The sequence below is a fragment of the Sebastes fasciatus genome, chromosome 17, assembly GCF_043250625.1.
Source record: "Sebastes fasciatus isolate fSebFas1 chromosome 17, fSebFas1.pri, whole genome shotgun sequence".
NCBI classification, from domain to species: Eukaryota; Metazoa; Chordata; class Actinopteri; order Perciformes; family Sebastidae; genus Sebastes; species Sebastes fasciatus.
Genome location: NC_133811.1, coordinates 21,018,908 through 21,041,543, shown reverse-complemented (window position 1 = coordinate 21,041,543; position 22,636 = coordinate 21,018,908). Strand labels below are relative to the sequence as shown.

At 39.9% G+C, this 22,636-nt stretch overlaps 2 protein-coding genes and 1 long non-coding RNA gene across 4 annotated transcripts in view; 1 reads left to right on the top strand and 2 right to left on the bottom strand.

Moving 5' to 3' along the window:
• Nucleotides 1-3,097: 3,097 nt before the first annotated feature.
• LOC141754797 (G-protein coupled receptor 20) lies at nt 3,098-10,309 on the top strand. Its single transcript, XM_074614087.1, has 5 exons — nt 3,098-3,921; nt 7,001-7,221; nt 7,546-7,802; nt 7,913-8,045; nt 8,282-10,309. Exons 2-5 carry the CDS (start codon nt 7,036-7,038, stop codon nt 8,867-8,869), a joined length of 1,164 nt encoding a protein of 387 aa, XP_074470188.1. The 5' UTR covers nt 3,098-3,921; nt 7,001-7,035; the 3' UTR covers nt 8,870-10,309.
• Nucleotides 10,310-10,345: 36 nt separating this feature from the next.
• Nucleotides 10,346-12,703, bottom strand: LOC141754798 (uncharacterized). Its single transcript, XR_012590724.1, has 3 exons — nt 12,486-12,703; nt 11,086-11,206; nt 10,346-10,895 (listed from the first exon to the last, which is right to left on the bottom strand). It is a non-coding gene; the product is annotated as an uncharacterized LOC141754798 (long non-coding RNA).
• A 1,447-nt stretch (nt 12,704-14,150) lies between these two features.
• The window catches only part of slc45a4a (solute carrier family 45 member 4a), a 60,670-nt gene continuing 52,184 nt past the window's right edge, over nt 14,151-22,636 (bottom strand). The window contains exons 8-16 of one of the 2 annotated variants that reach the window (XM_074614562.1): nt 22,034-22,489; nt 21,400-21,671; nt 21,140-21,301; nt 20,194-20,293; nt 19,998-20,078; nt 19,782-19,912; nt 19,521-19,589; nt 19,234-19,388; nt 14,151-18,868 (exon numbers count right to left, since the gene is read on the bottom strand). In XM_074614562.1, coding sequence (XP_074470663.1) covers nt 18,691-18,868; nt 19,234-19,388; nt 19,521-19,589; nt 19,782-19,912; nt 19,998-20,078; nt 20,194-20,293; nt 21,140-21,301; nt 21,400-21,671; nt 22,034-22,489 — 1,604 coding nt within the window. In that variant the 3' untranslated portion in view covers nt 14,151-18,690. Of the gene's footprint in view, nt 18,869-19,233; nt 19,389-19,520; nt 19,590-19,781; nt 19,913-19,997; nt 20,079-20,193; nt 20,294-21,139; nt 21,302-21,399; nt 21,672-22,033; nt 22,490-22,636 lie in introns of those variants that run through there. The other variant, XR_012590757.1, reaches the window with a different exon arrangement.

Sequence of the window (22,636 nt, the reverse complement as noted above, 5' to 3'; positions counted from 1 at the left end):
TACAGAAATATTAAATACGTTACGGGCGAAATAAAAAAATCAGATTTGTCGTGTATTGTGATGTTCCCACACGTCTCTCCTTGGGGCGCGTAAAAAATAAAGAAGAGTTACTGTTCACCTCTTCATTATTTTGATGTTGCTTGGGAACACCAGAGCGGAAGCTCTTGGCGGTGTTCACGTCGGCCTCTTAAATGGTGACGCAACTTGGTCGCCGTGGCAACGAAAAGCCTGACCAATGTATTCTGGAACTGAGAAAAAATACACATATACAATCATATGTTATAATAATAATAATAATAATAATAATAATAATAATAATAATAATAATAATAATAATAATAATAATTATTATTATTATTATTATTATAATTATAATTATAATACAATATAATAATAACAATAATAATAATAATAATAATAATAATGATAATAATAATAACAACAATAATTATAATAATAATAATAATAATCACAATAATAATAAAAATAATAATAAAAATAATAATAGTAATAATAGTAACAATAATAACAATAATAATAATCACAAAAATAATAACAATAATAATAATAATGATAGTGATAATAATAATAATAATAATAATAATCACAATAATAATAATAATCACAATAATAATAATAATAATAATAATAATAATAATAATAATAATAACAATAAATAAATCATAACATAACACCCAAGTGCATACTTTAGATTTTCTTTAGGCTACCCAAACAACTTTATTTATGATCAACAACAGTTAGTTTTAAACTTTTTTTTGGGAGTTTCCAGAGGCGCTGATTCGCCATATGCTATGGTTTATGGGAAGAATATTTCCTTCAGTCTTGAAATAATATATATATATATAATATATAATCTTGCTTAAAACTCTTTACATAAGGATTATATGAAACATCAATGGAGTAAATGAATGGGAAATTCCCTATCAGAACCGGAGCCGTTCAAAAAGTAGGCAGTCACTGTTGAGCTATATTCAATATAACTCTATTTATATATATTTAACTCACATATTTAATATGAGGCCATAATGTAAATATTCAACTAGAACTTGGTGGTATGGACTAAATAATAATATCATAATAAATAATAATAATTTCTATTTACTAATAATTATAATTTAACACGCTTTTTTCACATTTATTTTATAAATTAGGCTATAATTATAAGCTATTACGCAAAATTGCGAAATACTCAAAATGTCAAGTTATAAAATAATCAAGTTGGTGTTTTCTCATTTGTAGAATATACAAGAAATTGTTTCAGATGTCATTTTGTGACCATTTCTTTTTAGAGAACAGAATTGCATGTCACAGTAACTTAATTTTACTTTTTTATCTCTTGTACGGAATCATTGCCCAGCATTGGGCTGCATAACAATTTAATACACTAAAGCACAAGTCGAGGAAAATAAATGTTATATTCTTTTTTTATATAGACTTGAATAAAATGTTGAAGATAAATTAGCTTTATTTTTCCTAGATGAAGATGTATTACAAAAACCACACCGTTCAAATCTCTGCTTCATTTGAGAATTTCTGTAGATGCATCCCTGCTCATTGTCAATATGGTCATAATTCTGCACTGCACCTCCTTAAAGTTGTGGAGGCACAAATTGTCAAAACTGATGAAGCACAGGCAGAAATATCCTGACTTTTAATCTCTAGTCTGGATCCTATACTTTGCAAAATGCAATTTGATAGCTTCTTTTCATTTGACCCTCTCTGGCTGGTAAAGACCCCCGACTTTCAAACTCCATTTGCAACACAGGCTTTCTGTTATAAGTCCAAGCAAAGATAATCAAGCAATGTTACTTTCTCAGACTCTAGAAAGCTCCTCCAGACCCACAGAAGGTATTTGCTGTGCACTAGTAAATTTACTTTTAGATGCTTAATTGTTGGAGTGCCCCTTTAATTAAAAAAATACAATCATAGCAACAGTCTCTAGATATAGACTTCCTACACACAACTATATTTCAACACTCCTTTCACCCACTAAATCCTGCTAAAGTGTCAAGTGGGACATCCTTCCTCTCTGTCCCCAGCACTTTAAACAAGCCTTGCCGGGATAGATCTGACAATGGTTTCAAATATTTGAACAAGCCAAGAAACACTCGATCAAACATTAGCCAGGGCCTTTGCAAAATGACATCACTTTTAGTTTCATATGAACCGAAGATGAAGTCGTTGGGTCTGTGCTACGGCTGTTTGTTTGACAATTTGACATGTACTGTACACCAGCTGCACACATATGCACCTGCGGACGAACACAAAAACACACTACACACCCTGGAGTGGAGGCCTTCTCTCTAGTTGTTTATGTCACTGTGGTTTATGAGGTGCTGCTTCACTCCAAATAGTATATCTCTGTTGAAATTAATGTAAAAGACCTCCTCTCCATCTCTCTCTCTCTCTCTATATGTGTTCATTCTCTCTCTCTCTCTCTCTCTATTCCTAGAAGTGTGTGCGTAAATTTAATTAAACTGGTTCAAAGGCTGGCAGCTTTGTAAAAACATCTACAGAAACCGTCTTCTCTAATTGAGTCAGGTATTTACACAGAGACAAACAGAGATGGAGAAGGATATATGTTTTTTTTCCTTCAGACCCTTTTGGTGTGGGACCACCCCGGAGGCAGCATTAAATAAACTTTATTGAAAATCTACTTGAGTGAATTAGTCCGTTCCGGTCTCTCATTCCTTTTGTCTCACAAAGACAAGATTGTGTTTCTGTGTTTTCAGTTTTGCAAATTTTTTTCCGTCTTTTTTAGTCACTTACTCAACCGTTCATTTCAGATCCTGTTATTCCCAATCCAACCAGTTGACTTCAGTGTATGTAATGTGCTGCCTATACCTTAAATACTCCTTGACTTTTTTGCCTGTTTTTCAAGTCAAGTCAAGTAAATTTTATTTGTATAGCCCAAAATCACAAATCACAAATTTGCCTCAGGGAGCTTTACAATCTGCACATGAAGCAACACCCTTTGTCCTTTACAGTGCAACACTCTCATCTGATAAGGAACCCCCCCCCCAAAAAAAAACCTCCCCCCTTTTAACAGGGGAAAAAAAAATGGAAGAAACCTCAGGAAGAGCAACAGAGGAGGGATCCCTCTTCAAGGATGGACAGACGTGCAATAGATGTTTTGTGTAACAACATGATGAAAATACAACATAGACAATCCATATGACAAAAATGAATACATATAATGTGACACGTGTGAGAGGGTGGATCCAGGATGTCAAGCAGCTTCCCGGCGTCACCAAACAGGTAGAGCCAAAGCAACACAACCTCCTCTCCTCGCCAAACAGATATAAAGCCAGAGCAACACGACCTCCTCTACACGCCAAACAGGTAGAGTCAGAGCAACACAACCTCCTCTCCACGCCAAACAGATATAGAGCCAGAGCAACATGACCTCCTCTCTATGCCAAACAGATATAGAGCCAGAGCAAGACGACCTCCTCTCCACACCAGACAGATAGACAGTTCCTTGTCTGCCTTTTTGGACACTAAGCTCTCTCTCTCTGGAGCCAGAAAGGTGGATGAAGATGAGGACAGAAGGAGCTACAGGAGAGGAAGACTCTTTTCTACTGTATTCTATTCTAATTTGTCTTTATTCCTGCATTGCACCTCAGTGGGAGAGGGGGGTGACATGAGAAAGAGATGAGGAGGAGGTCCAACTGCCTGATAGTACACTCAGCGCTGCTGGAGGAATCGTCCCGCCCAGAGGGGTTCACATCCCAACTCTCTACTCACTCTCTTCTGTTTAGAAAGAATAGAGGGCACGGGAAGACAGAAGAAGTTCAACAACTCTGTAACTTTATCATAAGAATATAAACGTCAAAACTTTAAGAAGTTGTGGGTGGATCTACTGGACGAGGGCCTTTTCACTCTCTTTGTCTTCACAAGGTATGTTTCAGAAACATATTATCTAACCTGTTTAGTGATTGTTTGACTTATTGACTCTTATTTTTTTCAGACAAGAAAAAAATCATTAAAATACTGCATTTTTACTCATTTTCCACAAGGGTCTGGATGCCTTTAACCCAAGGGTCGCGCTGTAATAATATTTGAAGGAAACAACACCCTCTAATCAGAGCAGTGCTTCTCTCACCTATAGGTTACATGCAGCTCTTTCATTTTTTGATGGGACATTATGTGAAAACAGGAGCTTTTGATTCATTAAAGATTACATAAATTGAACTGTTCTGTTTAAAACTGATTTAAGGTTTACGTTAAAGCAAGATTTGGAGATTTGATATAGTTGGGTAACAGTAATCTGCACCAATATTTTATTGTACATGAGCATGACATGTACAAGAAATGGCAAAATGAGAAACCAGATAGCAACGTGCAGGATTTTTTCCTTCTTTTAATCCAGGCCCTCAGCCATGTTTCACTCGACTGTCTTTACTTTATGATGATGAAGAGTGGAAAGATCTTCCTCGGCAGGACGTGATAACAGATAGTAACTCATCCATCTCTGGTATTTATAAGGAAAGGAAAGACTTATTGGGGGTCTGTCAAATAATACTTTTAACAGGGAAATCCACTTGGTAATCTACCTTGTTTTCGATGAAGAAAGAAATTACTATTATTACATTATTACATTATTGAGAATTTGAGATACCTTTTTATCAAATATCCTGAACATGCCAACACAACTTGACTGAGACAGGAAAAGTTGTGTTTTACAAGAAGTAGAAACTATGAAACTAATTTTCAAAAGTACGGTGTACTGCATGTTTGGTGAATTCTATCCCTCTCTCCATTGCTGTCTTACGTATACTTTACGTAAGAGCTGAACACACTTCAGCTGGAAATCTTTTGCAGATATAACAAGGATAGAAAGCCAAGATTTATTTCGTCAAAACTGTATATGCATCAAAGTTTGGCCTTGGCCTTTTGTTTCACAAAACAATCAAACCACTATTTCTAAGGTCACATGTCAACAGATGACAACTAAGCAAACTCCCACTGCTGATGAAGACCATGTAATAAGTCTGAAAGCCCAGAAACGTTTTTGAATTGTAATGGCTTTGTCAAATTGCTGTTGCTTATTTGGGCATTTAATCTTGAAACTAACACATTGCTACATAACTGTCTTTATTAGTAGCTTCCCACTTCAGCTGCATGTCTTATTTTCCACCATTTGGTCTCTCCTCACATCCTCTAAGCCTACCAGAGTTCCTTTAAAATACTTGGTCTATTTTTAGCTTATTGTATAGTTACATTCACCTTAAACCTCTTGAAATTGAACAGCATCTGCACGTTGAGGATTTTAAAGCCTCCTCTCCATTAAACAGGATGTGTCACATTCATCAAATTTATGTGACTCGTTCGAGACAAACGTATATCTCATGTTCAACACAACATGTGTCGACAGTGTGTTAAATAGCAGCACACACTGTCATGGTTCATATTGATACCGTACACTGTGTTTAAAGTAACACACAAGGTCACGTACTTAACTTTGTTGAAAGTGTCACATCCTTCTAGAGCGCATATGAAGACGGATTCAGTCATTTCTACAGCACGAGAAGACGTTGTTTATAAGATGAGGATTTCTAAAGTCTCTCTCTCTGGATTAACTCCTGCTGATGTTGACCACTTTTCATGCCTAGAGGTCATTACTCTTTCTTTTAGTTTTTAATACGTGGCTGTCTGCTCACTGAGCTGGAACATGTTGAGCTGTTTTAAGCCAATTGAAGCACATTGCATCACTTTAGACTTGAGCTGTTTAAGTCTATTTATAATACAGTATCTACGGCTGACTCCAGGGTATAAGGTTGAGGCATCTGTCTCCTACAAACATTATGGGAGTTCTCCTCATTAGTTTAAATTCCTGCTGGGAGATTGTTAAAAGCAGACAGCAACAGCACAACTTTGGAAACAATCCTAACAAGCTTTTAGCCTTTAAACTACAAACAAATGAGTCTGGGAGAAATATCAAGTTTATAATTTCACTATAACAAAGACACAAATGATGCAAAAGTCATTTCATTGCTATAATGACTTGTATAACTGCCAAACGAGAGAAGCTAATAATGACATCAAAGGAATTCAACTCAGTAAACACAATGCAAAATTGCACTGTATGCAGATGATGTATTACTATTCTTACATAAACATCTCTCACTGTTTCTCAGAGGAAACAATAGCAGCTTCCTCTCAGATTAAATTAGAACGGGTTATGCACACATGTTTCTCTGCACTTATATGAACAGTACATGCATGTTTTGACAAAACAATCTCAACCCCTTTCTCCTGATCTTACAACTGCACCGCACAATCAAGTTCTGCTAACATTTGAGCTCAATCAAAGCACTTTTAAGACTTCTCATCCATGCTGGCTTGCAAGTTAAACATGAAGGTTATTACTCCTTTGGTAGTCCTCTGCACCCCCTTCGTCCTCATCTCAGGATATGATGTGGTTCCTTAAACTGGAAAAACAATTATGTTTTAATTTTATTTAGACGTAGGCAGACTAATGGACTTATGGCATATGAGATGTATTTCTCTCCATCAGCTAAATTGTATGACATCATAAAGTTTGATTTATGTAAACAGAAATGACCACTAACAGTTAAATTGTCCATTTGTACATGATAAAGCTTATCAGCCTATTTTATCTGTAGCTTGGGATTTATCCTGTAATTATTATTACTGTCAATGTGTACTTTCTTTTTTTTATGATTCATTGTTTTTTTCTTTTTCTTTTTTGTATTTAATTTAACTTTGTTTTTTGTTCTTTATCCTTTTTGCATTGGCACTGCATGGGTGAGGGTTGGGTTGGGGGGGGGCTTTGGGGGAAAAATACCAAAATATGGTGGGACAATCATTTACATTTGTGCTCTATTTGTATGTTTCTGTACGCCTGATTGTATTCCCTATACATTATTACAGAAAAAAAGGTTAAGCATTATGTTGTTATGCACAAGACTAATATCTTTTGTCTTGTTAGTTCTTCACTTCTTCTGCCACTCAGACACCAACCTGTCATTCATTCATCCTTTTCAACCAATGGAGAGCCATCTCACCAACATCAGCTCCACCTCCACCACTGAGCCCCTCCTGCCTCTCTTGACCCCTGATCCAACTAACTGCAGCGCCTGGGACGAGCGGTGGGGGGCACCATACCTGCATAGGTTGGCCCACCTGGATGTGCAGCTGTACAAAGACTTCTACGCTGTATGGGTCTCTCTCATGGTAAGACAAGATGCCAATTAGAAGGAGAAGGGATCACATTAGTATACCTTTTCACCCAAATAAGCCTTGGTTTAATGATTATCTTCACCATTAAGGATAAGATGTAATACCAAACCTATCATATAAACAATTTATGGCAGTAAACAAGATGTTTGTCAGAGAAAAATAGACAATTATTTAAAAAAAACAACTGTATTGTATAACTTTATATTGGTTTGAAATACAGCCACCCTGCCTACTCTGACTCTGTATGACCCTTTAACCAAAGTGAGACATCCAAAGTTGCTATTTAGACGATTGACACTCCCTTCCTCCCTGCTGCAGGTGTGTAACTGTCTGATGCTGGTGGTCGGTGTAGTCCTCAACAGTCTGGCTCTCTACATCTTCTGTGGGGCCTCCACCCACTCCTCAGCCTCTGTGGTTTACACCATAAACCTTGCTGTAGCTGACATGCTCGTGGCGCTGTCGTTGCCCGCTCGCATCGCTCTGTACTACAGTGGCGGGAGCTGCGTGGCCTGCTCCTACGTTCACACCTTCAGCTACTTTGTCAACATGTACTGTAGTATACTGTTTCTGACCAGGTGGGTGTGCCACTCCTTCAGTCAGCATTTAAAATGAAAACTCACTATCAGCAAAAACCTTTTGACCTCTTCTTTTCTCTTTGACTCCTCTTCCACCCCTCCTCCATCAGTATCTGTGTAGATCGGTACCTCGCTGTCGTCCATGCGTCCAGTACTCTCCATCGATGCAGGACCCCGGGAACAGCCAGGTGTGTCAGCGCCGCGGTTTGGTTCGTTGCAGTTGTGGTCACCTACTCTTTCCAGGTGAAGAAACATGCACAAACACAAACAGATAAATACATAGATATTCAAATTGTGGATTAAACAGAATAAAGGTCTTAACTCACGAGGCTATAACCTGTGGTGAAGGATTTACAATGTATGGGGACACAAGCCAAAAAGGTTGGGAACCACTGGGCAGTTGTGAAAATGTTGAGTATTATAACTTTAAAGGAGAAAGAGTGCTTGATGTGTTGGGATCTTCCTCCGGCTCCCTACAGACCACAGCGTTGGGGTTCAGCTCCTCCTGTGTGCTCCTCCCCGCCCTCTTCTACCTCGCCATCCTGGAGTTCCTGCTCCCACTGCTGGCCGTGGTGGGCTTCACTCTGCGCGTCGCCTGTTTTCTCTCCTCCAGCCACGGCCCGATGCCCCAGCAGAGCAGGGCGAGGAGGGCACGCGCTATCAGACTGCTGGCCACCGTCCTGGTGGTCTTCACCATCTGCTTCACGCCGTTCCACGTCCGACAGGTGCTGGTTTACTTCCGGGTCAAAGTGGGAGGGGAGGGGCTTGGGCAGGGGGCGGGGCACGTGCTCGCCTATCACATCACAGTTACCCTGAGCAGCCTGAACAGCTGCCTGGATCCAGTGGTTTACTGCTTTGTGACGGACAGCTTCAAGAGAGTGTGGAGGACGAGGAGGAGGGGAGCGAGGGAGGGCGACGGCGAGGCGGGGCACACGAGTGGGGGAGAAGGGGAGAGGAATTCAGTGAATAAATGTCCAGGTACGGCACTGGCCATAGCTCATAGCGTTGCTATAATCACCTTCGCAAGCTCTCCTCTCTCTGCTGCCAACATGGAACACTCCACTTAAAGACAGGTGACAACTGTGAGTGGAATAGTCCAGAGAGATAAAGACTCAACAAGAGTGCTGGATAAACAAAGAGAAAGATTCAGAGGCTGGAAAGATGTCAATAAACAAAATGAAAATACACGCTGCAAATTTCTCTTTAGGATGAACAAAACAAACCACGTCCTCATCCCTTTATCTTTCCATGTCTTTTTTTTGTCCCCCTGTCCTTGCTTGGATGTTGTCCTGAGACTGCAAATACTGGACCACAGAGTGATGGTTTTGCTGTGAAACCGATGAGCTCGTGCTGTACATGCTTCCTTAAATTGTGATGTTGAAAACAGAAAAAATGTCCTTGAGACAGAATTCAAAAATATTGAAATACCTTGAATTTCACTGAGTAGTTACGTCTGCCATCTCTTGTGGAGTGGAGTAGTATGTACAGAGTTGATATTTTGGGGTCTAGGCTCTGACCTCGTCAACAGAACTGACAGCTGAAGTACGCCATCATGAAAAGGATGTGGATCTGGGTGGCCACTTTTTTAGGTACACCTGTAAAATCTAATGCAATCCAATACAACAGCTCAGAGAATTATTAATTCCACTAAACGTTTATCATTTGTAGAGGTTGTAGTTAGCAGTGATGTTGAACTGGACCATAGACTGTGTACAAACATGGACGACATGACAACTCCCCCAAAGTGAAGCCAAAGCATCTTGATCGCGTGCAGTTTAATTCATAAGTCCCGCCTCCTCGATGTTAGCAGATGGGACCAAAACATGGTTTCTAACATTTTAGGTAGTTCTTATTACCCTGATGTATGTTCAAGTGTTAATTTTTCTAATAAGTTTGTTTTTAAATACAAGCTGCGGTCTTGTTCGGTTTGCGATTGGTTCGGGCGGGTGACTTCAATCACCCGATCATTACTGCGCAGACTCTGGCTCCATATGACGTCAAAATCTCAAGATTACAGCCCCTGTATCCAGGATATTTTGGCTTCACTTTTGTACAGTTGGAGGAAGTGGAGCTGCGTCGTAGTCGAAGTAGAATATGTTGCAGTGCTGTTGTACTTGATGGCATCAGATTGTATAGGTGGGCCTACAGCGTTGTAGTGAGAAATGATGTCTGTCAGTAGCTTACAGGTTTTGCCTCATGTGATGTTCTTTTTTTGTTGTTGTTTTGAAGTAAAACTTTTTGTTTAAAAAAAAATAATAATGTATGACATATTCACTGTAAATAAAGCCGCACCATATAACCATAAAACCATAAAACTCCAACAGGGACCTTTGTTGCATGTTTTACTCCTGTCTCTCTCCATACGTTTCCTGTCTGTATATTCACTGTAACCTGTCCAATAAAGGCTAACATACCAAAATACAAAAGCGGCTTTTAGTTTCAACCAAGTAATGTGGCCAAATGATGACCTTTTTTTAAAAAAATGGAAACACTCCATTGTGTGCTGTCTTACCATTTCTGTCACTATGTTTGACCAGAGTTGCCATGTAAAGCCAAAGTGAAGGTTAAAAACATTCAGAAAAACATGACGTCAACTACATTATGAAACGCAGAATGACAGAATGAAAGCGTTAGCGAACAAGACAATGGGGCAGAGTCTCGAGTCAACACATTAAATAAGAAGCAAAGCTCTCTTCAGAAGTATAAACACAGTTAGTCTCTCAAGTACACAGTGACGTTCTCATTGTTTATCACTTACAAGTGTCTAAATGGAAGACTTACATTTCTAAAACGCTTACTTTAAAGGGAATTATGAAAAACAAACCACTAATTGAGTTTCAACAAATGTTCCATTTTACATTTCTGATATTTTAGAGGATGTGATCACTGGTGTGGCTCATACAACATCTGGGAGAGTTTGTCAGGCGAGGATTGCAGGATCATACAGCATATAGACATTTTGTGTTTTAGAAAGTTAAAGTCTCAGGTGGAGTGTCTCTGTATGGGGAGGAGGAACGAGCATCTCTGGCACACAGCTCTTGTAGAAGGAATTGTCCTTCCGGCCGTAGATCAGCTCCTGGTGGATCTGGAAGTCTGTGAAGTCCAACCACAAAGAGTTTCCGCCTCAGACATCATCCTAAGATGTTCCATTACACAGATATATAACATTCCTGTTTCACTCAATGACTTCTACAGGCTTGATAACGTTTCTAACATGCATGGCTAGACACTGAGGCACCAACAAATATCTCATACTGCTATACACCAGCCTCATCCACCCTACCTTGGGTTCAGACGAGTGGGAGGAAGAAGAGATATTTCTGGTAGATGAAGTTCAGCATCCCAGTCAGTCAGGTTTACGTTGATGGATGTGTGCTCTTCTTTCACACAACGTATGGAAATACCTGTGAGAAGAAGAAGGTAAACAGAATGTAAACAGAAAGTTGGCTTTAATTTATCAGCCTACGCGCATGCTATTATTACACAGATATGTCTTTACATGTTATCTGAAAGGTTATATTTACGAGTGTGTCTCTGGTCCCTGCTGTGGTTTTTGACATGGCAATAGGATAGGAGCAAGCACTGCAGGTTGCTGGAAGAGGCTGTAGGTGGAGCTAGAGATGTCTGGCAGAATCTTCAGGTGGTGGCAGTGGTGAAGGTTGCTGGATGAGGCTGTAGGTGGAGGTTTGGGCTGCAGCCCTAAAACAGATTACATGGCGGGCTGTAATCCAAAGCGTTACCACATTTGGACTTTTATGTAAATTTGGGAATTCACTGAAATGAAAAATTCAGTGAATTGTAAAGTTCATTATCATTTTAAAACCTGTGTAAACAAATGAGACCCATTTCATGTAGAGGTGTTTCTGCAGCTTTAACGCCTCACTTCCCACACTTCTATTTATTAGCAGTTACTTTTAATTGTGCAATTCGCTAAGTCACACCCTTTTGCTGCTGTTGCGTTCAGTGTCACTCTCAGTTAAAGAGAGTTAAACTATGTAGATAAACAGTCAAAAATTACAGCAAATCCTTTTGTTTCACAGAAAGATAAAAAAAAAAATCAGCTTGAATCAGATACAGAGCTCCTCTGGATTGTTCCACCAGAGGACAGTGTCTCACCACAGCAGTGTCTCAACCTGGTTTTATGTAACAGTAAATGAAAACAGACGGTGGTGACAAATTAAATATATGATCATTATTTCATAATTTCACTATTCTGGCATGTGTCGCCGCTGCTCACTTAAATATAAGCAAGTTGACCAGTGCAATCCATGTATGCTGTTTTTATATCTTTCAGGATGAAATCAAAATAGCAAACCTATTTTATCCCAAAATAGAATAGAAAACTTTGACGTAGATATTTGTTTTCTACTCCTTAAAACCTCAAAAAGTGACATTTTCAACCAAATTTCTTCCAAATTATTACCCAACAAGGACTGTAGTCAACTAAACTAAGATGTGGTAAATACAGTATGTGTTTGAGAAATGTTTCTTACATAATAGACAGATGTTAAATAATGTGTCAGTCATGGCAGGAATATGAGTCATTAAATTGAGTGGTATTTCCCTTTAATGCCTCCAAAGGGGCAATAGGTCACTGCAGTTCACTTACGTGATGTTCTGGCCTTGTAACTTATACCTCTGCGTAAGTACATCACATACACACACACACACACACACACTTACAATCAGCTGGTCCTGCGGTCACATGATGAGTCTTGGTAACACACACACACACACACACAGACAGTTTCAGGTTCCCTCTCTGGTTTCTCTGTATGGAAAGAGAGAGGGGCTGTGACCCCCGAGTGTGAGACAGAAATCTGATTCTGCAGGAACAAAGTTTTCTGACCTTCCTGTCTTCTCTCAGCGCCGCGGTCTGACCACACGCCAGGCATCATGGGAAACCAGTCGGCTGCTTTGTTTGAAGCTTTAAAGATGCTGAGCTAAGATGTTTTTGCTCCGAAAAAAAAAAAATTTTTTGAAGTAGTCCTGAAACTGCAGACCAGCAGGTTATTTCACCAGCAGTCACGTGGATGATGACATGTAACACTCTAACTCTCCATAGATATGTTTATTACGTAACCCGGCAGTACTGATCACCTCACAGCAGACTGCTGAATTTATTTATTTATTAGTTAAGACCCTGTGAGGTCAATAACCAGAGTTATAAAACCTTTATTCCTGACTAAATTAAGGCTTATAAAGACGACCTATTATGCGTTTTCCCTTTCCTTTAATGTGTTATATAGTTTTTTATGTATGTAAAAGATCTGCAATGTTACAAAGTTACTCTCCCCCACAGAAACACTGCTCCTGAACTGCCTGAAATGCATTGCTTGAAGTCCCACCTTTTCTTCCGTAACGTGGTGATGTCACCAAGTAACACTTTTGCATAAAACCTGCCTAGTGGATAATTCGGCACACCCGCAAACAAAGATAGTTAGAGCGGAGCTGGAGTAAAGTCTGAAGAGTTTTGTAGCGTTCAGATGGAGGGTGAAAAGAGAAACCCAAAATATAAGAATGCACCTGAAAATGAGAATAGTAGGTCCCCTTTAATACAACTTTGCTCAGCCTAAGAGTGCCTGAAGGGGTTTTCTTTTGTTTCCAATATTTCATAAGAGTTCATTTAAATGAATAATTCTTGCATAAGGTAACATGCAATAAGACTATGAGTGAAATTGACACGCTGCATTGTTCAGATCTGTGGGTAAAATCAATGGAATTAAAAGTCTGTAACGACGGGGACAATACCAATTCTCAACATTCACTGGTAATAAGTTCGTCAGCAAATTTCTGTCTATAGAATCTCCATCCTTCTGCATCCCTTCATACTACATGTACACCTAAATCCTCTTTAATCCAGTGCTACCCATCCAATCAGACCAGATATATTGGAGATATTATAGTATAACTTTTTGAAATATTATTGATATCCAGTCTTTCATCTATCTCAACTCAAAAAAGAGAGAGCATCAACTCAATGTGCACATTTATCACATTTTTTGTGAGGTCAACTTTAGATTAAATGTGTATTTTTGGGACGAAATTGTATATTTTATTTCATCTAATTTGTAAGTTTCTGGGCATAACTGTATACGTACTGCAATTTTAAATTATAATTTCACAACAGGATAATGTATGTGGAGTTTGTAATCACATGATTTCGAACACCATAACTAAGTTTGATGGAGCAGACACGAAACACTGCAAACCCCTCCACCAGCAGAAAATGTTTAAATAAATACTATGAGTATTCGGCGCTCTAGAGTTCTTTGGTGTGCCGAAAGTCCCTTCTTCATTTTCTTTGAGTGTTTTGAAATGTTAAATAACAACAGGAGTCATTGTTGGTTTAATTCTGAACAGATTTTAAAGGTGCGTTCCATACAGTGTTCATCCAGAGTCCTACATATGAAGGCTCAAGCATATTTACAGAACATAGAGATATATACAGTCTTTATATAGAAAACAAAACTACTAACAAAAATAATCATCTTTTTTATAGCAGCAAAAAAAGAAGAAACTAAAAGAGAAATATGTATATTTACATCTTATTTTTTTTTCAAATAACAAGGCATATTATATATAGTACACTGCGCATACTTTCCCATTCTTTAAGTATTCTTCTTGATTTAATCTCTGTGAGGATCAAAGTGTATAGGCATCTCTCTCCTCGGTCATTAACATACAGTTTACCAGAGGCATAGCCACGCACACACACACACACTCTGAGTCTGGCCAGGTTGGACTAACTGCATGGTCACGCCACGCCGCCGCCACCGACAGCTGCTGGCTGGGAACATGAAACAGCATCACCACGTCGTCGCCACATTCATTCAATGATCAGGACGGTGGAGCCAACATGGCTGCCACTGAAAAAAGTGCAAAGGCCAAACTCATGTGCGGCTCCGCCTTAAAAGTCAAACAGATACAAAATAAAAGACATTTTTCTAGTTGAGTTAAAACACCAGAACGGAGACAATAAAGACTCGTAAATAACCTCCGGTATTGCAGCCATCGATTCCAGAGTTAAGTGTAAACCACGTGATTGCAAAGAACAGAGAACAAGAACCCAAAACAAACACTGAGATGACATTTTTAACACACACTCTCACACTCACACACTCACACACTCTCACACACACACACGCTAACAATCCAGTCCGCTTCAGTAACATCTCCCGTAACAGCAAATAGAACAGCTTTAATTTATTCTTTTAGAAACTAAGTGAAAAGTGTCCTTTATAGACAAAGAAAGCAAAAAAAAAAAAACATCAAGTGTTATTTTTCTTCCTTTTTGCAACACACTTCTACGTTTTTTTTTCTTAACTTATTATGTGCAAGTTCTGTGCAATGTCAGGCTTGTCGAAGGATAAAACAAAAAAGTATTTCAGCTGAAATCGCGTCACATTCATTGACTTTTGTTTTTTAAGTCACAAGATGGAATCAAAGGTGAGAACTCAATCTCCCAGCAGGCCACGCTGCTGTCTGAACATTCCAGAGTCTGCGGTAAATAAAAGGCTTGGGACATTAAGAACAAAATAAAACAAAAAGTCAAAGACTTCCTACTGCATTGGAACAGAAACACTCAAGTTGCACTTCAAGTATTCGAGGCCTGGAGTTTCCCGCCTACACTTTTAACAAGGAGTGTTGCTCGTGACTCGTGCGAGATGTGCGCCGTCTGACTCGTAAATGTGCAAAAAGGTTTAGAAAGTCACATGCTTGTTGAGCGCGTACTGACCCCGACAGAGCACAATGCTTCAGCTTAAAGAGTACATGTTTCTTTACACATTTAAGTTCAAACAAAAAAAAAAAAGACACAAACAACCAGCCATGCATTAGAAAATACATCCCTGACCTATTAGGACAATAAAGAAAAGAGCTTGAGTGATTTGTACAGAGTCATACTTTGGTTTTCCACACATGCATATTGCTGTTGTCACATGCAAACCTCCCAAACCCAAAGCTTTTTTTTTTTTTTTTAAATCTTCATGTTTGTCGTTAAACTGTTCGTTATTTAATCCAGAATGTTTTATTGCCCTAGTGGTTACAGAAGCCATTCTGGCGTCTGTACCTCCTCGCCTTTTGTCACCATCGTCCCATCCCGTCCCAGCACCACAGCCAGAGCAGGGTCAACCCACGAAGCAAAAAATACTCTCTCTCTACTCCGCTCTGGGACTGACTGAATGTACCTGAAATTATGGAAGGAATCTATTCTGTTAGAAACAGGGTTCAACTCTGCACCAGCACCCATCCAAAAAACAAACATATCAACCAGTGAGTGAATTCTCTTCTAAAAAACAAAAATAAAACTCTGTTAAATGCTGTAATACCCACTATAATAAAACCTTATTTCATCAGTAAATTAACTCACTGCAAGTTACATTTCAATTCCTTTCGATTTGCATGTTTCAGCTGATTGAGCTGAAAGGAAAACCGACCCAAATCCGCAGCCTTTCACCCGGTCACGTGCAAAAAACACCCGGATTTCACCATCGCAAACAACCCTGCTCTGCACGCACAACCCTCACACACAGTCCTCTCCACAGCTGATTAACAGAGGCCGCTATTGCAACAAAACATCTGATTTGTCAGAAAACAAAAAGACATAACATCTTAAATCTTTCTTACTACAAGTTTTTAAAACGTCCAGCATTATCAGCAACATTCCAAGATTATTTAACCTTATCGGTCTAATACACTCAATATCATTCAGTATTAATAAGAGTTTCATTTTAATTTATACAACTTGCATGTTTTTGTGATTAGCTTCGTTAGTTTCGTCACTGTGTGTAAATGTTATCAGGGTTGAAGTGAAGCTAAACTCAACAGTTTTACTTCCTCATCCACCGTCACGCTTGCCTTCATGAAACAGCAGATGCAGCAGAGAGCATCATGCATCTCTTACGACACTTTAATGACACCAACTGAAGCTGTTTGGTTCAAGATATAATAAATTCTGATCATGGGCAAGTGGCCTTTTGGTGGTAAAGTTATTTTTGTAATTTGGCATATTATTCTTGATATTTTGTAAATTTTCAAGCAGATTTTTTGAAGTAAAGTTGTAGATTATATTAGATTTGTAAATCTGCGGATTATATAAATTCTGCCTTCATTGTCGTATTTTGCATCTAGTTAAGACGTGTATTTCCAAATTTGTAACACAACTCTCGTGTCTGTATGCTAAATACTTTTATATATTTAAGTTAAACATTTCTCCAGTGCTCCTTTCATCCCTCTATCTTCTTCTAAAAATCCATTCAGTTTACAACACACAGATGTAATGAGCATCTAAAATACTATATTATACTTATATTTGGCCCAGTACAGTGGAACCAAGACACCTAAACCAGGAGCGGAAATCCTCCACCGAGGCTCACGCAACAAGCCTAAACCCGTGAATATAAGCTACTCGTTCTCAACCCTAGAATGATTTAAATTATATATTTTTCATTTCAATATGTCCAGGACCCTTTATAGTATTTTTGTTTCCCATCACAAACTCTGACGATTACTGGTAGAGTTACTGGATCCACTGGAAAGGAGGAGGAGGCTCCGTCCTGCTGGTGTCCTAAGACGAATGAATCCAACACCCCGAGAGGATTTCAAACAAGGCTTTTCTAACTGAATGCTCTTTAACACAATTTCAAACAATGGCTCAGCTAATGTGCAGTTAGTGACAAACATTGTGCTAACAGCATTTTCCGAAAAAAAAAAAAAAAAATAAGCAAGAAAGTAGAGAAAGAGAGAACAACTCCACGTCTCTTCTTCTCTGGTGTTTGGTTTGTCTCTTCTCTGCTCCTCTAACATGCAGCATGTAGGTCAGTGTGGATTATTCAAAACAAACAGAAGTATCATTCTGGGCCCTCAATAAAATCATGAAATTAATATTTGGGATTGTAATGCCCTGTATACTGCACATATTGCATCTGCGCTTTTTTTTCTTCTTCTGGAATTTCACTCAATCTGTGTTCTTGACCTTCGATATACAGGCAACTTCTGAGCAGAGCTTATAGTCAACGTCGCCCTGGGGTGAAGGCCAAACTAAAGACTTTAGCACTCCTGCCACATGGAGGAGGGCGAAATAAAACACACTTGCAATCAATCTGGGGAATAAAGATCAATCATCCCCCTCACCCCAAGAACCAGGCTTCGGGCTCTTGGTTTCAGAAATGCCACTTCCAAAAGTCTCTAGAGTCTTAAAGCTACTGTAAGTCCCGCAAATCCGAGCGTGTTTATTGGGTTTATTTTGGTGAAAACATCAGCAGACACACGCTGGTCGATCGAGCCGATTCCACAGCGAGGAAGAACAATTTTCAGCATCTTTGAATGATTGCAGCTTCGTGGACTAATGTTCTTCAACAACGTTCATTATTCATGTGTTCATTCGATTGTGATGAAGAGGTGTGTGTGCGTGTTATGTATGTGTGCGAGTCCCCTGAAGTTTCCTGCCCCGGTGGTTGCTCAGTAGCACCTCCTAGAGGCCCTGAGAGACAGAGACAACCTCTCCTTAGAACCATGATGAATGGATAACTTCTCACTTCTGGACGACCCTGATGGATCAGTCAAATGTCTGAGAGGGCTGAGTGGAAGGAATTTCTGTGATGGCTGAAACAGCAATGGGACCAGAATGCTTTGTTGGTCTGGTGTGACACTGGTCCCGCGTCAGATTGAGTTGTTTTTCTTCAGCAAATCAAGACACACCGAATCAGAAAAAAAGCCTGTCAAAGACACCAAGAGTGGACCAAAACGTACGCCATTCACCCTCCTCTCTCTTCTTTGTGTCCGTAAACTCCAGCAAGACGAGGACGGCGATAACCTAAAGTCTTCCCGTCGGCGATAATGTCAAAAAGTGAATTTAGTGATCTGTCCGTCGACTTCAGCCAGCCAATCACAGAGCGGACTCATTCTCCGTGTGACAGGAAGTGGTGGTGATGGTGGCCTTGCCCTTCTTGTTGAGTTTCAGGAAGCTGGGTTTCTCTGTCACCACGGCAACAGCCACTTCGTTGGCGTTGTGATTTTCCGGCTTCGACAAGGACCGTTTCGAAGCTTTGGCTGATTCCCCATCCCTATCAATCATAATTAAAATCACAACTGTTAGGATTGTATTTTGAACTTAAAGGAATAGTTTGACAGTCTGGGAAATAAGTTTATTCGCTTTCTCGCCAAGAGCCGGTTAGCTTAACTTCGCATAAATACTGGAAACAGTCACAACAACTGAGCTGAGAGTGGTATCGGCCTTCTCATCTAACTCTTGGCATGAAAGCAAATTTAAGTTAAACTGTAATATTTCACCGGAAATAGTATGCAATTCACGTACTATTGGTTTCATATTAAGGTTTTTGGACATATTAAAAAATCTCACATACTGTTGTAGCGTACTAAATAGCATGTTAGTGTGGAATATTGGAAGCAAACAAGGTGGTTTTCTCACCCGCTGTTTGGAGTCGGGTAAATGACCAGGAAGAGGGCGGTCAAGAATCCGAGGAAGGAGCCCCCAGAGGCCACCATGGGAATGACACGGACGCTGCCAACCGCCTCCACTACAGCACCCAGAGCCGAGGCCACCAAGATCTGACTGATGTACACCTGCAAAATTACAAATGGTCAAATAACAACACACCTTTTTTAGCATGCTATAGCATACATATACTGTATATATATACACATACATATAGGACTATGCCACAAAGATATCATTAAGACATTATGAACACTCACCTGGCAGGATAAGATAGCACAGTCGATGCCAAAGCCTCTCCGGGAGTTACCAGGACTGTGCCTGATGTACTGCAGGAGGCAGAGACAGTTACGGTTAATGAAAGCTACATATTAGAAAAATAGATTAAAAATATATTGAATCTATCTACCTATCTGGGACATTACAACATTGTGATATAGCATTTTCATATCTGCAGTCATTCCCTGGGCAGGTTAATATTCCATATTAAAAACAAACAAACAAGGATTTTGTGTCTGTACCGTTTTCATTTCGTGATACTGTCCCAGCAGGGCATAAGGACAGTAGGATATACTCATGGAGATGATGCCCATACTGCTGATCATCACCATGGAAACATACACGTTAGGGAAGATTGCCATGACAGCAGTTCCTATGGAGGGAAAAAGAGAAAAAAAAATACATATCAGCTGCTCACATTTATTTGTTCTATTCTATTCTATTACTGTGGTTCAAACCTATGGAAAATGCAAGCGTTCCCATGATGTAGATGACCTTAATGCTCAGGTCAAAGTTGTCGAGGTACTTCTGGAGGATAGCTGGAGGTGGTAGATCAGTTGATTGGTTAGTACAGAGTTTAACGAAGAAAAGTGCACTTTACAGCCAGAGAGTTTGTTTTCTTGAAGTGCATATGACAATGTGCTTGTGCGTTACCTGAGCATGTAGCAGCAGTCAAGGCATAAATAACTAGCCCCCAACATCCCATCTGAACTCCTTTGTGATAATCCTCCAACAAAGTGGAGTTAAGAGGAGCCTGAGAGAGGAAAACATATGAGATTATCAGAATAAGAAACAAAGTCAAAACACATTTACACATGCTTAATGGTTAAGCTTTTATTGGGTTCGGATTTATTTGTTTATGTTCTCAATTTTTGATCTGTTTTCTATTATGATAGATCGATCTAATAGATAATAGATATTATGTAATGCAGCAGATAACAAGTTTTAAGGTCAAATAACGATTCATCTCTATGTTTTGTCTTGTTGTTTTTCACATTTCCACCTTGGTTTGGACAAGCTGTCACGCCATTAAAGTAACTGAACGTAAGAGGACATACATTCAAGCCCCGTTTTCACCGCAGGAACTTTCCCCCGGAACTAAAAAGCTTTTGAGGAACTCATTGCGTTTTGACTGCAGGGACCAGGGTCTAATTTAAGTTCTGGGTACAATTTACGGGGCCTTTTTACCCACCGAAAAAGCCCTAGTCAGGGGGTAGTACTTTCTGAAAGTACGGGAACTTTCAGGTGGTTTGAAGGGATGAACGTCGCTGATTGGTCGCTGCCTCAAATGTACCGCTTCATTCATAAAACAAGGAAGTACTTTAGTATCGATTTAGGGCCATTTTAGGATGAGGGGAGAGCATTTCTCTTTGTTTAATAACATTAAAAGGGAAGTTAGGCTTAGGGGATTTTTCATAGGTCAGCAGACTAATTTGTCTAATCTTCGCAGGTCTTTAGACTGCGGTGGAAATGCAGACAACAGTGTGCTGAAGGAACCTTTTAGTTCCTTGAAAAGTAGACTAAAAGTCCCGGGAACGTTTAGCGGAAACCCAGCTATACATATATTTGCCTGTGTGTGTTTAGTTGCTGTTTCACGTACGGTAGGATCTCCATGGAAGATGACTTGTCCCATGAAGTCCGTGAAGAAAACGGCCTCTGCGATGATGGAGAACCAGGTGAGCAGGTGACAGGCGCACAGTCGCAGCAGCTCCGGAGGCATCTTCAGCATGGAGAGCCACAGCAGCCGCACGGTGGTCTCAACCTACAGACAGGACACGAGATCAGACAATATCCACCCGAAAAGAGACACTTAACATATTGTGTTGTCATGGTTACAGCTCAAGTGAATTCCTCTCTCACTTCTCCCTCTTCGCTCTCTGTATCCCCGCTGGAGGAGGTAGTGTTTCCGCTACGGTGTCTGTCTCTCTGTTTGTGCCTCCTCCTGTGTCTGGCCTCCACTTCGTATATGTCGTTCATGCTGCGAGACGGCTTGATGAGATAAGCGGCGTTGGCCCGGCGGTAGCGGTAGCGGTGGTTTCCCACCCGGCCGTAGTAGGAGAAGGTGCAGGACGGCTGGCGGTAGAAGATGTGACGGTGACGTGACTGCCGCATGGGGGCTCCGGTACTGGCAGCTGGAATAAAAAACATATTACGGATTACCATTAAGTAATAGTTTATTATTCTTCTTTAACAGGTTTTAAAATCTTAATGATGGATATCTCCCCATTCTTATTGTACTCCTTTTGGCAGGATATTGCACGACTTATCTCCACCTTGACAACGCATTGCTGTAATCAGTAAGATTCAATACAAACACTTCAAAATAAAGTCACAAAAAAGTAGTTTAAATAATTTCAAATATTCTATCACAGCAGTTAAAATAGCAATAAATAAAATTTCGGATAATTAATTAATTATTAGAATATCTTTAATTTTTCTTAATTTCATTTTATCAAGAATTGCACAAAGTGAAATATAACATGAAAGTACCAACCTTTGACCATTCCAGCACGATGTGCCTGTCCTTTAGAGCTCAGCTGGTTGGCGTTAACTCCGTCAGGATTAGTCACACTGGCTAACAGCCGCCCATTCAGCGTCCGCTGCTCATTGAGCTGGTTGTTCAGCAACGCCTCCTGACCGTCGTCATTTTCCATTTCCTGCAAGAAAGCAGAGAGGCGGGAAATCCTGGGGTTGTTTGCATTTGCGTGGCGGTTGTTGGCTTGGAGCAGGTCTTGACTTCCTGCGCTGCTGCTGCGCCTGATGTTGCCGAAGCGGGGTGGCGGAGTGCTGCGATGGGGGTTGAAGAAGTTACCGGTTGCAGGAGGCGAGCCGTGATAGGGTGAGAGGCGGTCGGCGAAGATGGACGGCTCTAAGTGGCAGAGGTACAACGCATCGTGGTCCATGTGGTCGAGAGTGGCGTCTGCCATGGCGAGAACACTGTCACTTTTACCTGGAGACAGGCGAGGAGAGGGATGATTAGTTTAGGTGACAAATTCTGAGAAAATTAGTAGAAGGAAACCCACAACTGATTTTATTTTTCCAAATTTAATCGTATTTGAAGGGAAAAACACGTCATTCTGATTCATCAAAAGAAGCA